Consider the following 15,518-nt stretch of genomic DNA (forward strand, 5'->3'; position numbering starts at 1 on the left):
TATTATCATAAGGTACAAAATTGATTATAAACTACTCGTGACGCATACGTTTAGCCTTTGTAGGAATGTTTGATCATAGTACTATTCAAGAACAAAACTGCTGTTCCACTTTATCTTTTCGAAAGGCTTATCTCTTAGAGGCATTATGTTTTTCAATAAAAGGTAGAATGATTTTCTTATAACCGAAATTAGTTCTGAATAAAATTGAATTCTAAAAACGTTTAAAACTAAATGATAAATTTTTGTAAACGTAATTTTAAATTTAAAGTCAAAGTACTTGGATATTCAACTCATTTTCGTTTAAGTTTTTTATTGTTCTCGTAATTTACTTTATTACTATATTTTTTTATCTTTTATTACTATAGTAAAATTTCAACTCAAATTAATTCTCAAATTAATTAATTATGACTTTATAAATTTATATTTGCATGTCTGTAACATTTAATCGTGTCACAAAAAGGGGTTCTGGTATCCCTTAAATATAAAATTCGGAAAAATAATTAATAAAATTCAAAGGCTTATTTTTTATGAAACTCTAATGTGTAACAAATTGCAGATGTGTATAACTATATAACATTATGTATATGTGTATATCCATACGTTAAGACGTAAAATTAAAATTCCTTTATCCTTTATCCTTAATTTTAAAATTTTGCTTATTTATTTTTATTTCTATTGGATGAAAAGTAATTTTATAGACCTTTTACTTCAATTCAAAAATGAAATTTGCTGTATGTTTGTCTGTTGCATAGTAATGACAATATTTATCAAAAATTTGTAATTTGTATAAGTATATTATGTATTTGTACAATATAATAGTGAAATCTAATTTTAACAAGTAAACAAAAAAAAAAAACACATTCTTATATATTTCGAGATATATAGTGAAAGCTTCGATATATTTATGTATGCTATCTGTTTTAGGTGCTCAATATCTGTCCGGTATCCTTTTTGAATATTATCTTATTTGTCCTCTTTATGCTAAATAAAGTTAACGGTATAGTTTTTTCGGTTAATAGAGTTAACGTACTATAAAAAATTAAAAGATAGGTGTTAATTGTGAAATGTTCAGCGTTTTGGTTTAAAACAATTAAAAACTTATAAGTAAATGCTTATATTGTTTTATAGCAGTGATTCTGTAAGTGCGGCAAGAGTAAGCAGTGCGGACACCCCCGAAAGTGTGCGAGAAAACAATTTTAGGAGTCCGAGAAACGTTTTGAAATTTCTCATATAATAACAATTAACAATAAGTCTACATTTAATTAACTCAAACAATATACGAGAATCGAAAAATATAAACAAATGTATCATACGCATGTACATACATCGCACATAATATTTTTCTTAACAAAATACATATGTACATATTTACAAATAAGAAGCAAAATTTATTAGCAATAAAGTTGGGTCAAACCAATGGTTTGTATTGTAGCACTTTTCCCTTCAACAAGTGAAAATACTGCTTTGAAAAACAATCTTTGTGTACCTACCACACTATTAAAATTATTTTCATTCATATACGAAACTATTTCTAGGATTGCATATATTTAGGATGAACGATTTATGCAGTTTTTGAAATAGAGCAAAAATTAATTTAAAGAGGGGTTAACGTAATGCTCGATTTTAAGGGTTAATTGTGTGAGTTAAGAAAAATAATTATATTTTTTAATGTCATGTAATTTACCGTTAGCTTTCTGCCTTTATAGAAATTTGAAAAAGCCTGCGGTTTCGGTAATATAAGGCGTCAAAAATTCAAATTTTATAAATTTCAAAAGGCGATAACTTGAGAGGGGGTGGAGATGGAAAAATATTTTCTTCTAACGAAATGAACTATTTGTTAGTGCCTAAAAGCTACTTAAATTTCAGGCTCCCATAACCTGGGCTCTAGAAGAAAAACAACATCAAAAATTAAAAAAAAAAAACGGATTTTATATAACGGTAAGTTTTAATCGCCAGTTTGTTTTTTTAAAGTTCAGTATGCCGCGATAGAAGAAGAAACCCACTGCTTTTCTGTGTTTGTAAAATTTGAAAAATGCATACGGTTCATCTACAGTAAATATTTGAATAATGGCTTTTTTAGGGTTTTGGGGCTACTGTATAACTTTTAGAGGGGGGAGATAGGTAAAAATTATGTTCTACGGACTATATAATGCTTTGTTCACAATGCAATGCAAACTACGCTAACGCAATGCAAAATAATGTCAATGTTCAATTCATAACTTGCTAAAAAATTGTGTTACAAATTTCTAACAAAATATTTTTTTTGACTAAGTAAAATAACTAACATAAAATAGTTCGATTCGAATATCTTTTAACCTTTACCTTTGACGAGTTTTGCTCGCGTTGCGTATAATCTGAATATTAAGTAAGTTAATAAGATATATTAAGTTATATAGTAAGTTATTAAGATATATTTTTAAGTAAATAATTAGCTATTGAATTGTAAAATTTTTACTTTGGTTTGAAATAAATGAAATGAAATGAAAAAAAAAAAAAAAAAAAAATATAATTTACGCTCATATAGTACTTTTTCTATAGTTTAATTTTTTTGGGTAGAGGTAGCGTTGCGTTACTCTTCATTGCGATTCTAGGGTATGTTTCAATTCAGACTACTGGCATTAATTTTGCTTGTAATTTAGATCACTTTCAAATAAACGATTCATATTATGTGTACATAAAATTCAATGAAACGCACTCAAAAATAAGAACTTTTGTGGAGTTTATTGTTCGTTCGTTTAAATAAGGTGAATAAAATACTTTTATATATTTTTACATATATGAAAACGAAAAATTCATTATCACTTTAAATACTTAACCCAACACTGATTGATTTTTAGAGTTTTGCTAAACCTTAAAAATCTTGCTCAAGTAAAGTTATTTATGCAGTTACTTGAATAACTCTATGAATGCAATTAGTATGCTGAAATTGACTATTTTAAATAATTTTTGCTTATAAAAGTGCAGCATAGTTACAATTATTGTCTACTTGAATGATTCTACGTTTTCGGTGTTCGCGGATGTATGAGTTTTTTTTATTTTATCGCAAAAAAAAAATTAATGATCAAATGAAAATCAAATATTTTCCTCAACTACACATTTTCATTTTTTTTTTGCAGCTATCGAAGACATGATAATAAAAAAATATAATATATCAGCAGAAGATTTTAAGGTTATGGAAACGGTTGTGTTAAAATCAGAGCCACATAAGGCTGGACAACAATGGAAATTTACGGGTGCATTTTATTATGTAAGTATTGAGTTTTTAAGAAAACATTGTTTTTGCGTAAGCGGAATATTTTTTATTTGATCTTTATCTAATTTTTAAAGATGCTGTTAATGAAGCACACGTTTCATTATTTTCTGATTCGAATTATGTACATATTTTATAATTAAAATTTATTCTAACGTTTAGAATTTAAGTCTGAAGTTATAGTGTTCTCTCTTATTTCACAAAGTGGAAAATCAAAATTAACACAAAAAAAACCCAATGTAACTACTTTACAAGAAGGCGTAATACGGTTTATCTACCAAAAAGGTATTTAATTTTAGATAATAATCCAGTTGACTGGGGCTTCAGTATCAAATACCTTGGTATTTTTTTGGATCCCAAATTAAAATTTAATATAAATACTACAAATAAAATTAAAAAAGCTAATGTACTAATTAAGAGTATATGTACTAATTCCAATCATACTTATTATATGCTTCACCAGTATGTCATAGTATGGCTAGATGCCACAAGCAAAAACTACAAGTATGTCAAAATAAAATCCTTAAAACGTGCTTAAATTTACCTTGGTACTATTCGACAAGAAAATTGCATAATAAAGCAAAAGCAAAAAGTATTTTTGAAAATGTAGAAACTTCATACGAACGTGTTTTGACTAATTGTAGATTTGTAAATAATCGATTGGTAGGAGCTTTGGCGTTAGCTCCTGATGAACAATAAGCTTCGTAATTTTTATTTTTTTTTGTCTGCTTTTGTTTCTTAGTATAAGTTTTTTACATAGAATTAAAAATTAATTGATTCTGTAAATTTTTTCCAAAATAAAATTTGGTCAATCTTCAGTTTGTTTATTCTGCTAGAAGTAAAATGTTTATCGATTAATTAACAATTTTAGTTGAAAAGTTACTATTATTAACTGATCTCTATTAATTAATTAACTACTTACATGATTATTTGTATTAAAAAAGTATTGTATTTTTCATATAAATAAAAATAAATAAAGAAAAAATATTATATGCTTTTTTTAGGCAACAACAGTACTGACAACAATTGGCTACGGCCACTCAACTCCAAGCACAATTGGTGGAAAATTATTTACTATGTGTTACGCTATGGTTGGAATACCTCTAGGTCTTGTGATGTTTCAAAGTATTGGAGAAAGAGTGAATAGACTGAGCAGGTAAACAAGAATCGAATCTTATAAACCAGCACACAAAAAACTATTATTGTCGAAAATAATTTAATGTCAAAACAATATAATAGTTTAATTTAATTGAATTTATATACATATGTACATATGTATATACAGGATGATTCAGAAAGCTATACAACAACATATACCATTGGTTAGAAGATCGAAAATGGGTAAAACTTTTATTCCGGACTAGGTGGTAGATCTCAAGGGTTTTCGAGTTCCAAGGGTTTTAACGAATCTTTACGAAATTTTTACTTATCCAATTTTTTTGGATTATAACTTCCATTCTGAAAAAGATAGGAACTTTAAACAAAGAGTTTCCAAAAGGCCTAGTAAAGGACTTAAAATAGACAGGCTGCTTGATTCTGTATTTCATGTACCTTCGGAATGCCAATCATTTGAACTTTAGGGAAAATCAAATTTTAACCTTGTTTTTATTTTTTCAGTTTGTTCTAACTAGATAATTTCGTAAGAAAATTTTTTAAACCTTGAAATTTTTTTATAGAACTTTCCCCAGCTGCTTAAACTTTAATTTAAGCCCTCAAATATTAAAAAATTTTTATGGTACAGAGGATATAGTACAAAAACCACATATGTATATTCTGGGCAACAAATTCAATTAAAATTAAACCGGATGTTAATAAAATTAAAATTATATTCAATTTAATATTCCTTTACCAAAAAAATTTGGAAAAATAAGAATTCCTTATTCAAAAAATTTATAAATTTCTCAGAAAAACACCAAATTTTCCTATGAAATCCACCTAATTCGGCAAAAATTTGTGTTTTTCTTCTTTCAAATCTATTTCTATTCAATCGCATATTCTAAATTAATTGTTTTACTGGAACACCTCTTTAGTCGCTCTAAATTTGTTTAAAATTAATTAATTCCATTAAATTATTTATTAATTATTTATTAAATTCATAATGTACCTACTATATCATTTACAAACTCCATTTTGTGTAAAAAAATTAAATTTTCCTATTAAAAAATTTTTTTTTTTATTAAAATAAATGCCAAAATTTGTATGGCATGTCTTTAAAAATTCGCTTCAGCTGGTTAATTTTAATAACGTCAGATGCCAAATGGTATCTAGATTCCGAAAATATTTTTTTCAAATTTTTAAATTGCACCCAATCTGAGAAAAATGCATTTAAAAATTTCAAACCATATAGGTACCATTTCTTATAAAAATTGGCAAAAATAAAAAACCTATCAATTTTCTTTACCAAGAAAAGTTTCGAAAAAAAATTTTTGATTACTAGATTTTTTTTTTGTTTTTCGTAATACAAAATTTTAGTTTTCCATTTTAAAAATTTTAAATTTTCTAAAATCAATTTTTGTTTTTCAAATTAAAAGTTTGTATAAAATTTCGTTTCAATTTTGTAATTATTTGTTACATTTCAATAAAAACATTAAAATTCAGATGGTTTATAATTTTCAGAGCTTTTTGAGTGACTCTTGTCAAAAAAAATTAATGATAGTTGATAATTAGAGCGAATCAATAAAAATCAAAAATAGTGAAAATAAGGCCATTAAAATCTTCACTTAGAAATGGTTTTTGTGCTATTCCGTACCATAAAAAAACTTTTAATGCTTGAGAACTTAAATTAAAGCTTAAGCAGCTAGGGAAAATTTTATAAAAAAAAGTTTAAAGGTTTTAAGAAGTTTCTTACGAAATTATCCAGATAGAAAAAACTGAAAAAATAAACAAGGGAAAAATTTGATTTTCCATAAAGTTAAAATGCTTGGTATTCCGAAAGTACATAAAATACAGAATCAAGCAACATGTTTATTTTAAGCCCTTTACTAGGCCTTTCAAAAACTCTTTATTTGAAGCTCCCAATTTTCAGAATTGAAGTTATAACCCAAAAAACTTGGATATGTAAAAATTTCATAAAAATTCGTTAAAGCCCCTGGAACTCGGAAACCTTTGAGATCTCGGCACCCAGTCCGGAGCAAAAGTTTTAACCATTTTCGGTTATCTAACCAATGGTTGTATAGCTTTCTGAATCACTGTATATATATATATTTATATATAATCTTTTTTCATTTTAGTTTTGTGATAAAAACGGTAAAAACATCTTTAAGCTGTAAAGAAACTACAGCTTCCGAATTAGATTTAATTTGTGTCGTGACAACCTTAAGCTCCTTAACTATAGCTGGTGGTGCTGCAGGTAATTAATATAACGTCATAAAAAATATAATTTAAATGAGTTTTCTTTATTTTTTTATGCTTGCATTATGTTTCGATATTTCGAATTCCTTATACTCAAAATCTCAATATTTCCAAATAATACCCCATTACGCAATTCGTCTAAAAAATCTGATGTGAACAGCACATAATCGATAGTGAAAGCGTTACAGAAGATTAAGAAAATGCATTTTGAATACTTTCTTTCAATTTTAAGTAAGTTAGCAAGCTTTTAGCTAATATACCTAGAAAAGCGTAAATTTGGCTTTTAATAGAATTTCGCTTTGTGCCACCTCAATCCTCTGAAACGTTCGCAAGTTAGTTTCGATAACAATCAGACTCAAATATAACATTTCAAGAAATTCCATCTATCCGTTCTGTAAAAATGCTAAAAAATGTAAAATCGGAATTCAATTTGCTTTCCAAGTCCTGATATTTTCAAAAAATTTATAGTTTCATTGTATTAACACTCCGAATTTATATATTAAATTTCAAGAAAATTGGTCGATTACTGCTCTCATATACGTAAAAATGTATCTTAACTACTTTTCATATGAAAAATGGCTCATTTATTTTATTGGTTTTTGTAAATCGCGAAACAAATTTATATATGTATATATGTACATAGATCTTAGGAGACTTATTATAGCATGACACACAATAATAGAACATGCTTAATTGCGATAAATATTCGCATATAAACATATTTTTCCCACATGAAGTTTTCGTAATTCTTCATACATTTTACGAGTATAAGGCTTAACTAAAACTCACTTAATAACACAAAACTTTTAAGGGCAAAAAAATATTTGATAATTAAACGTTAAAAAAAAAGTGAGCCCTTCTAGTGTATAATATGCAAAATATATACATATGTAAATTCGAAGAGGATAATCGCGAAAAAAAAGAAAGGTATGAACAAAAAATTCTGACCAAACTATATGTAAATGTGCACCCCAGTTACATATAATGCTCGATTGTATATGTCGATATTCTAGACTATTATTTGCCAGCATTATTAAAGGAATGGAAAATAATAATCCGGGATAAATATATATCCGGGTATTATTGTAACCATATCTATAGTTTATATATCCGTACCGTCTTTATCAAATCGTTCATTGTTATCGTTATAATTGAGCTTGCTCTGAGGCGCTTATTGTTTCGTTTAAATTAAAAACATAATGTGTAAGTATCAGAAGTTAATATTTAGTTTCAGAATTATTTTTTTTAAATCGAGGTATTTCAATTTTTATTGTTGCTACAATTTAAAAACTTGTTAAAATTTAAATTAATTATTCACTGGGCAATTGAATTAGGCACTTAATATAGTAGGTATCTTTGCAGTTCTCAACAAATTTTTTCAAAAGTTTTTAAATTCTATTTCAAAATTGATAAATCTTTCCTATTTTATTGCCCATGCATAAATTACCTTATTTTTAACATATTTACTCACTTTTTAATCTCATTATTTTTAATAATTATTTAATTTAATAATATTTATTTTTTGTGTATAATTTGTTGTATATTTCTTTAGCCTTTTCAAAATTTGAAGGTTGGAGCTATTTTGATTCAGTATATTACTGTTTTATAACCCTTACTACAATAGGTAAATTTTTTTTATCAATTACAATACTAATAATCTTAATAAATTTTTATGTAGACCTTTTATTAATTAAGAAAAATAATAAAACAATTATATATTTTAGGATTTGGAGATATGGTAGCTTTACAAAAAGATAATGCTCTTAATAGAAAACCAGAATATGTAATGTTTGCACTCATATTTATATTATTTGGATTGGCTATTGTTGCTGCATCCCTTAATCTTTTAGTACTTAGATTTGTAACTATGAATACAGAAGATGAAAGAAGAGATGAAGCTCAAGCTATGCAGGTATGGGATATTTATTTTAATCGAATGTGTACTATTAAAACTGAAATTAAAAAAAAAAAGTTAAATTTGTATTACAACCCATTTTTGTTTTATTAGTTTATACTTCCGTTTTCTATGTTTTTTTCTGTTTTATTTTTGTTTCAGTTTCTCTGTTACTTGTTCAGTTAGTGCACCAAATGTTATTTTATTTTTAATCGTTCCTTTATTTTTAGAAAATTGTTATTATGATTTATATACAAAAGTTTTTGGTAATATCTTTGATAGTTCTAATTCAATATTTCATTAAAATAATATAGTTTCAATTTAGAGTTCGATGATAAATCACAAGAAATAAAACTGTTTTCTATTACGATTTATAAAAGGCTTTTTCTAATACTGTATTTTAAATACAACCAAATCTAGAACAATGGGAATTAAATAATTCAGTTATGTAGAATTGATAACATAGTTTAATATTAATGGTTAATGCTCTTATTATATTTGAAAAATTTTCAGTTTATTAACCATTTCGTTTCAGAGTACGTATACATTATGTTAAATTAACATAAGCTAATATAAGACCTTCTAATACAAGCTATAATAGTAGAAAAATAATTAAAAACGGAATTTTGCTTAACATACAAAGCAAAGTTGAATTTCAAAAAAGAATTTTTTTATGAAAGTAAAAAATCGGTCACCATATCCAATATGTTTAAAAATTATAACACTGGTGGTTGCAAATTCGATGTAATAAAAATTAAGGCTTTCACATTTCTATTTCTCAAAAAGTTGTTCTCATGAAATTAATTTTTACTGCACTAAAAATGCTGAACTATATTTTTTAATGAAAATATTGAAAATTAAAAAAAACATCTCAACTAACTCAGAAAAATAAAACATAATTATTGTACACTTACATATACATAAATATCGATAACTAGATAAAAAATATGATAACACGTAACATTAAAATGTTAAAATTGTGATGTTATATAATATACACCTGTATGATACATGTATACATACATATTTCGTTAGATTATTTGTTAAATTGTTCATGTTATACAAATGCTTTGTGCTTTTTATGTTTTAAGCATGAATAAAAAAAGCTATAATTTAATTCAAAAATATTCAAAAAAAAGGTGAACATAAGATAAAAAATCGCGTTCAAAAATGTACAATTTTTAATAGATTTAACACTTCTGGAATTACTTACCTTAATTAACATCTTTATGTACTTAAAAAAAAACCTTATTATCGTGAAAATTTGTTTAATTGTTGATTTCGACTACTGTTGCATGAATGTTCAACGGAGTTTTATAAATGTTTGTGTATAGAAATATTTATATAAATTAAAAAAAATGTTAAAATATTTATTAAAGTATTTAAATATAAGAGACAGTTCAACAAACAATTAGGCCTTCAAAACTATAACATTCTACAAATTTTGTATTTTATAAAAAATTTATAAAATCGAATCATTAACAAAAATATATTATGTATATCGAATTAATCGAATCATTAACATAAATATATTATAAAGTAAAGTCACTTCTTCATTAAAAGCTATATAATTAAACATTCGGTTGGACGATTGAACTTAAAACGAAATCTTATCTCAAACCAGTTTTTTAATTTCAATGCAATTTTTCTCCTATAACACAACTTGGGGGTCTTTCAAACAGCTTATGGATATCTTAAAATGTGGGATTTTATCCATTTTCGGGTTATTAGCCCATAAAGTTAGAAAAATATTTTTTTTCGGAATCTGTTTCTTCGACGCTGTAAACTCTATTGAATTTCTATAAAAGCAAAAATGTAATGGTAAATTGCTTTTGTAATTTTTTTCGTAAATTTTAAGATTTCTCATAAATTTGAGCCAAATTTGTGGTAATCGGGGGATATATTGAAATACATCTAAATTGGATCTAAAGTTCAAATTTTATAAATCATGAATTTATTCGACTACATTTTCCATTTTTATGTTTGCACAAAATAAATAAAATATTTAATTATTTGTTCGTTGAATGAAATTAAGTATTTCGAAAGTTCTAAACAACTTATATATCAGAGGTTTAAGACAATATATAGAGTGGCATAACATATTAATAAGTAAAATTAACGCGTACGAGTATTTGAAGAATTATGAACTCATCGATAAGGTTCCTATAATAAAATCTAATATTTTTGAATTTTTTTAATTGTATAGGTACAATAAAAAGGTAATTATCAAAAGCAATAATAGTATTATTACAATATATTTTTATTATGGTTGTTATTTGTTGTGATTTGTTGTTAAAATTATAGAATAGTGTGCATTTGTTGTTTAAATAAGAAACAAAAAAATTGTAAATATAACCTTTTTTTTCAATAATAAGAATATGGAACGTAAATTGCAACGAAAAAGTTTCAAGTTTTCTTGTTATCTGAAATAATGATGGGCACCATAATAACATAAAATTATAGATGATTTACAAATAGTTTCTTAAAATTCTCCTAGCTATATAGAAATTCTAAATATAAGCGATCTAGGGATAAGTGATTTAAATACATGACCAATAAAAATTCTTCAATTATCATATACATTATTCTTAATAATGATAAATTGAATTTTAATTCGAAAATAACAATAGTTTTTAATTAATATAAATACATATACTTATGTGGAAACCTAAATATATGGTTATATAAGTATATATATACTTGCCTTCGAACACATAAAAATATAACAGATTGGTACAGAAAATACGATCATTATTTTTTTTTCTATATAAATCTTAATTTGATTGTATTTCAGAGCACATTCTGATCTCAAAACAATTTTTTTTATTTTATTTCTTTTACTTTTTTAATTAAATATCCTTGCTTTTTAGTATTTTCACTGTTATACTCCTTTTACTCGTATATATATAAAAATCGTCATATTCATGCAATAGCGTACAAATAATTGAAAATTGTAAAAATTGCTTTGCATGTAATTTACAGTTTATTTGCCTAATGTCTAAATTAAACTGTTACTGCATAATATCTCAAATATAACTGATTGTCATGTAATTTTGGACAATCATATATAGTGATAAGTACAAAATCATGTAAATTTGTATGTTACAGCTTGGAAATGACGATATTAATACAACAATTAATCCAAAAATATACCACAATCCAATATTTATAACAAAACAAAATTTAAAGAAAAAAAAAAAATATCAAATATATTACATTCATTTATACTTGACTCGATTCAAAATATTTTCATTCAATATGATTATTTGGTTTCTTCTATAAAATAACACTTCGGTTTGAATTTTCTATAATTAATTTTTTGTGTTATTCTTTCCTTTAAAAAAATATACTACATACTTAAAATAAAACTTTTTTTTCTCTTTGTTTAAGTACAAATCAAATATTTTTAATTAAATAATAATATTAAAAAAATAAAAATAAAAATGATTTAAAAATTTTATTTAATGCAGAACCAGATTTTAACCCATCATAAAATTAAATATTTATTCGTTTTTATTTTCCGGCAATCCTGTAGTTTATGACCAAGTCCAAATTATGGACGCCGGAGGTGAATGCTCTTTTTTTTTTTAACTTATCAACTATTATAAATATTTATTAAAAGAATTGTACAGATTTTATATTAGATATAAAAATTAAAAAAAAAATCAAATAGATTCATGGAAAATTGTCTGATTAAATGTGTAATCAAAGTTTAAGTATAATACAATAATATTAAATAGAATTATTTAATTGGTATAAAAGAAATTGTATACATATTAATTTAAAATTTCAATTATTTCAGGCTTTACAAGTAGCTGTTAAATTAGAAGGTGATGTTATAACAGCAAACGGCTCAATATTGAGCGGTTATATAGGACATGAATCACAATCAATTGATGGTGACAATGGATCCATTTATTCTTGTCATTGTGCCTGTTTTAGGGCAAGCCGACATAGAAAGTAAGTTTAATTTATAAAAAAAAAAACTTTTACATATACAATTGAATTTGATGTCATTTTATATTATCGTATATTTTATTTTAATGTTTTTGATTTTCTTTGTTCATTATGCTCGCTCTCTTAACTAAAATATTATGCAAAGTTTTGTACAAATCAAAATTTGAAAGATATTTACTAATCAAAATAAATCAATTCATATTAAATAAAATCATAAATTTTAGTTATACAAATTATAAACTATGATCTTATTCTTATATTGCCTGTCAAATACATTTAAACGGTGTAATCGATAATATCAAGTGCCTTTTGACAACAATTGCATCTGACGGTCACTAATCGGCAACCAATAGTTTATGCAAAGACAAACTTTTCAGTTTTCGTACACAACTTTTGCATAATTTGAATATTTCTAGAACTAAAATTCATTAAATAAAAATTTTAACAATATAACAGACAATTGACATTACTAATTCCGTGACATTTGCTTTTTTGGCATTATAAAATGTGCAATACAAATGTACATATCATTATTGACAACATTAAAAGTTACAATGGTTTTTTCTAACTGCAATATTGATTAATATGTAAAAAAAGTACCTTAACTATTGTCTCTTCAAATTGGCATCTGCAAATTTTATGTAATAAATTAAATTTTTTTTAAAAAAATTACTCTTTTTCTGCTTCGGTTCAATAAATTCTACAAAATTTTATCAGTTTTACATACAAACATAATATTTAAATCTTTTTGTATGAAACTAAAATAAAATTAACTTTTAATAAAATATTACATAGAAAAATATTTGCAGTCATTTTAAATAAAATATTCTAATATTGTGTTATCTTTTAAAAAAAATTTTAGTGATGGAGAATTATCGATGGCACTATCGATAAATTCGATAGTTTTCAAATATCGAAACCATCAAAGTTTTTAAAATCGATATAATGCTATCGGTAAATAAATTTTGTAGAATTATTGAAATTGAAATTTGAAAGGCAAGAACGTGTATAACGTATAAAAATTATATGAATTCAAGAACAATATTTATGTATACATATATTAATAATGTATCTACTTCAGTCTTTATCCGTTTTCGGCTTTGCAGCTAATGAAATTTAAAATTTTTTTTTGTTCGGTTATATTTCTTCATCCCACTCAGTATGAATATTCCGTGAAACTGTCATTGACTAGTCTATCCTTTTTATTCTCTCTTCGGAATCAACAAACAAAAACATTTTGTAAAAGTCATGTCAAAACTCAAAATTGAAATATAACAATTTTGAGTTTTGACGTTTGAGTAATGAGTTCAAGTTTAAACGTTCAAGTGATTCGATTTTTCGTTTAGTACTTGTACTTCGGTACTGTATTCGCTCAAAAATTATAAATTTGAAGAAAATCAGTTTGTGTTTTATTATTTCAAAATTTATTTTTATGATAATTATTGAATACTACGTTATATACATACACTATGTATTATACTACTATATTCATTCACATACTACTCGTACGTTTTCATATTACACAACTATTAAAAATATCGATAGTTCCCCAACACTATGTGAAATATCTAGTTGAGTTGTGTTTTTGAGAAAATATTTGATTACAATATAGCTATTTGTTTTTCAATGTTATCAGAAATTCAAAACTTTGCACAAATTTTTTAAGTTTATATTTTATTTAAAAACGAAATACAATTCTGGAATTAAGAAAAAAACTCTGATTTCTTCTTTTGATTACATTTATTGTATTTGTTTTATCAGTCACTGTTTGTCTGTATTTACTTGATGTGAATTTTATGCTTAATTTTCAATTTAAGTAAATACGTTATTACTATTTCAACAATACTACATACTATTATTAATTTTTATAAAAGTTTTTTTTCAAATTTATTTAATAAATTAATTTTTATTTTTAAAATCATTTTATTCTTATATCTAGTTTTAAGTTTGTAATTTTATTTTTCAAATAAAATAAATTTTATATTTTTTATTATATATTTCTTAATTTTATAAAATGTATACATTAAACTTTATTGTATGTGAATATTTTTGTAAAAGATCTTAAGTTTTCTGTAAGTCCATTCTTTTTATGACTTGTGTTGATCAAGGCAATCAAAATATTTGAGTCACAAGTTTGTATCCTAGCACATATCTTTGTTTATTTTTTGTGAATTATTTAACTCGCTAAAAAAATATTGGTACTTAAATGAAAATGTGAGAAAATATCTATTAAATTTTATGTTTTAAGAATTTTGTACACTAGCTTCCTGTAAATTATTTTTGTATTATAAAATATTATAAAAATATTTTTATATTATAGTTTCTTTAGTAAAACTGGAAACGTTTAACGGACTTACGGTTAGAATGTACAAAATTTTACGTTGTTGAAAAGTTTACGGGTTGTCGTTTAAATATTCTGTATACTCATATGCTTATAATATATTTAACATAATACGACACGCACACATTGTTATGATGCAGCTCTATAATTTGCTTAATTATACTTGCATATTTAAAAAGGTATGGGTACTTTTGATATGTGTCAATTCTGTAATGGCGGTAGAATTGTTAATTCTATAGTTATAGTTTTTTTTTCAAACAATATACTCTTATTTTCAAAAAAAAATCCATTTAACTAACGTAGAAGGATTATTTGAGATATTGTTGCTTAAATATTAGTAAAGGCGTGTATGATAGTGGGAAAGTTATTGCTGATTATTAGACTGGGAACCGCCGTAGACAGATATAGTAAAATTCAAATTTTGTTGCAAACAGACTTAGTTATAATTGAGTGAATCAAAGCTTTTCTTAGCTCGAATAAATTTATAAGTAGAAAGTAAGTTGGTAATAGTATGAAATACATAAATATGTATGAAATTGAATTTAAATTTGTATAAATAAGAGATTATTTGCAGATTTTTGTTTTCTTCTTTCTTAATCGAGAACGAAATTTTAGCATTGAATTCCATTTTTTTTTTCAAAATATTCACAAAAGAGAACATATTTTTTTATTCACAATGGTAAATTCAGTTTGATACAAATATACGAATATAGAATAAATATTGA

At 24.6% G+C, this 15,518-nt stretch overlaps 1 protein-coding gene across 2 annotated transcripts in view; it reads left to right on the top strand.

Annotated features, from left to right (window-relative positions):
• Positions 1-15,518, top strand: part of LOC129608710 (two pore potassium channel protein sup-9) — a 28,323-nt gene that overhangs the window by 7,517 nt on the left and 5,288 nt on the right. For both annotated transcript variants that reach the window (XR_008696903.1, XM_055520381.1), the window contains exons 2-7: positions 3,117-3,247; positions 4,255-4,406; positions 6,481-6,599; positions 8,154-8,225; positions 8,326-8,513; positions 12,298-12,455. Coding sequence is in view for 1 of the 2 variants with exons in the window: in XM_055520381.1 (XP_055376356.1) it covers positions 3,117-3,247; positions 4,255-4,406; positions 6,481-6,599; positions 8,154-8,225; positions 8,326-8,513; positions 12,298-12,455 (820 nt within the window). In the remaining variant the exon portion in view is untranslated. The remainder of the gene's footprint in view (positions 1-3,116; positions 3,248-4,254; positions 4,407-6,480; positions 6,600-8,153; positions 8,226-8,325; positions 8,514-12,297; positions 12,456-15,518) is intronic.

This window comes from Condylostylus longicornis, unplaced genomic scaffold (genome assembly GCF_029603195.1).
Source record: "Condylostylus longicornis isolate FDR11 unplaced genomic scaffold, ASM2960319v2 ptg000004l, whole genome shotgun sequence".
Classification (NCBI taxonomy): Eukaryota; Metazoa; Arthropoda; class Insecta; order Diptera; family Dolichopodidae; genus Condylostylus; species Condylostylus longicornis.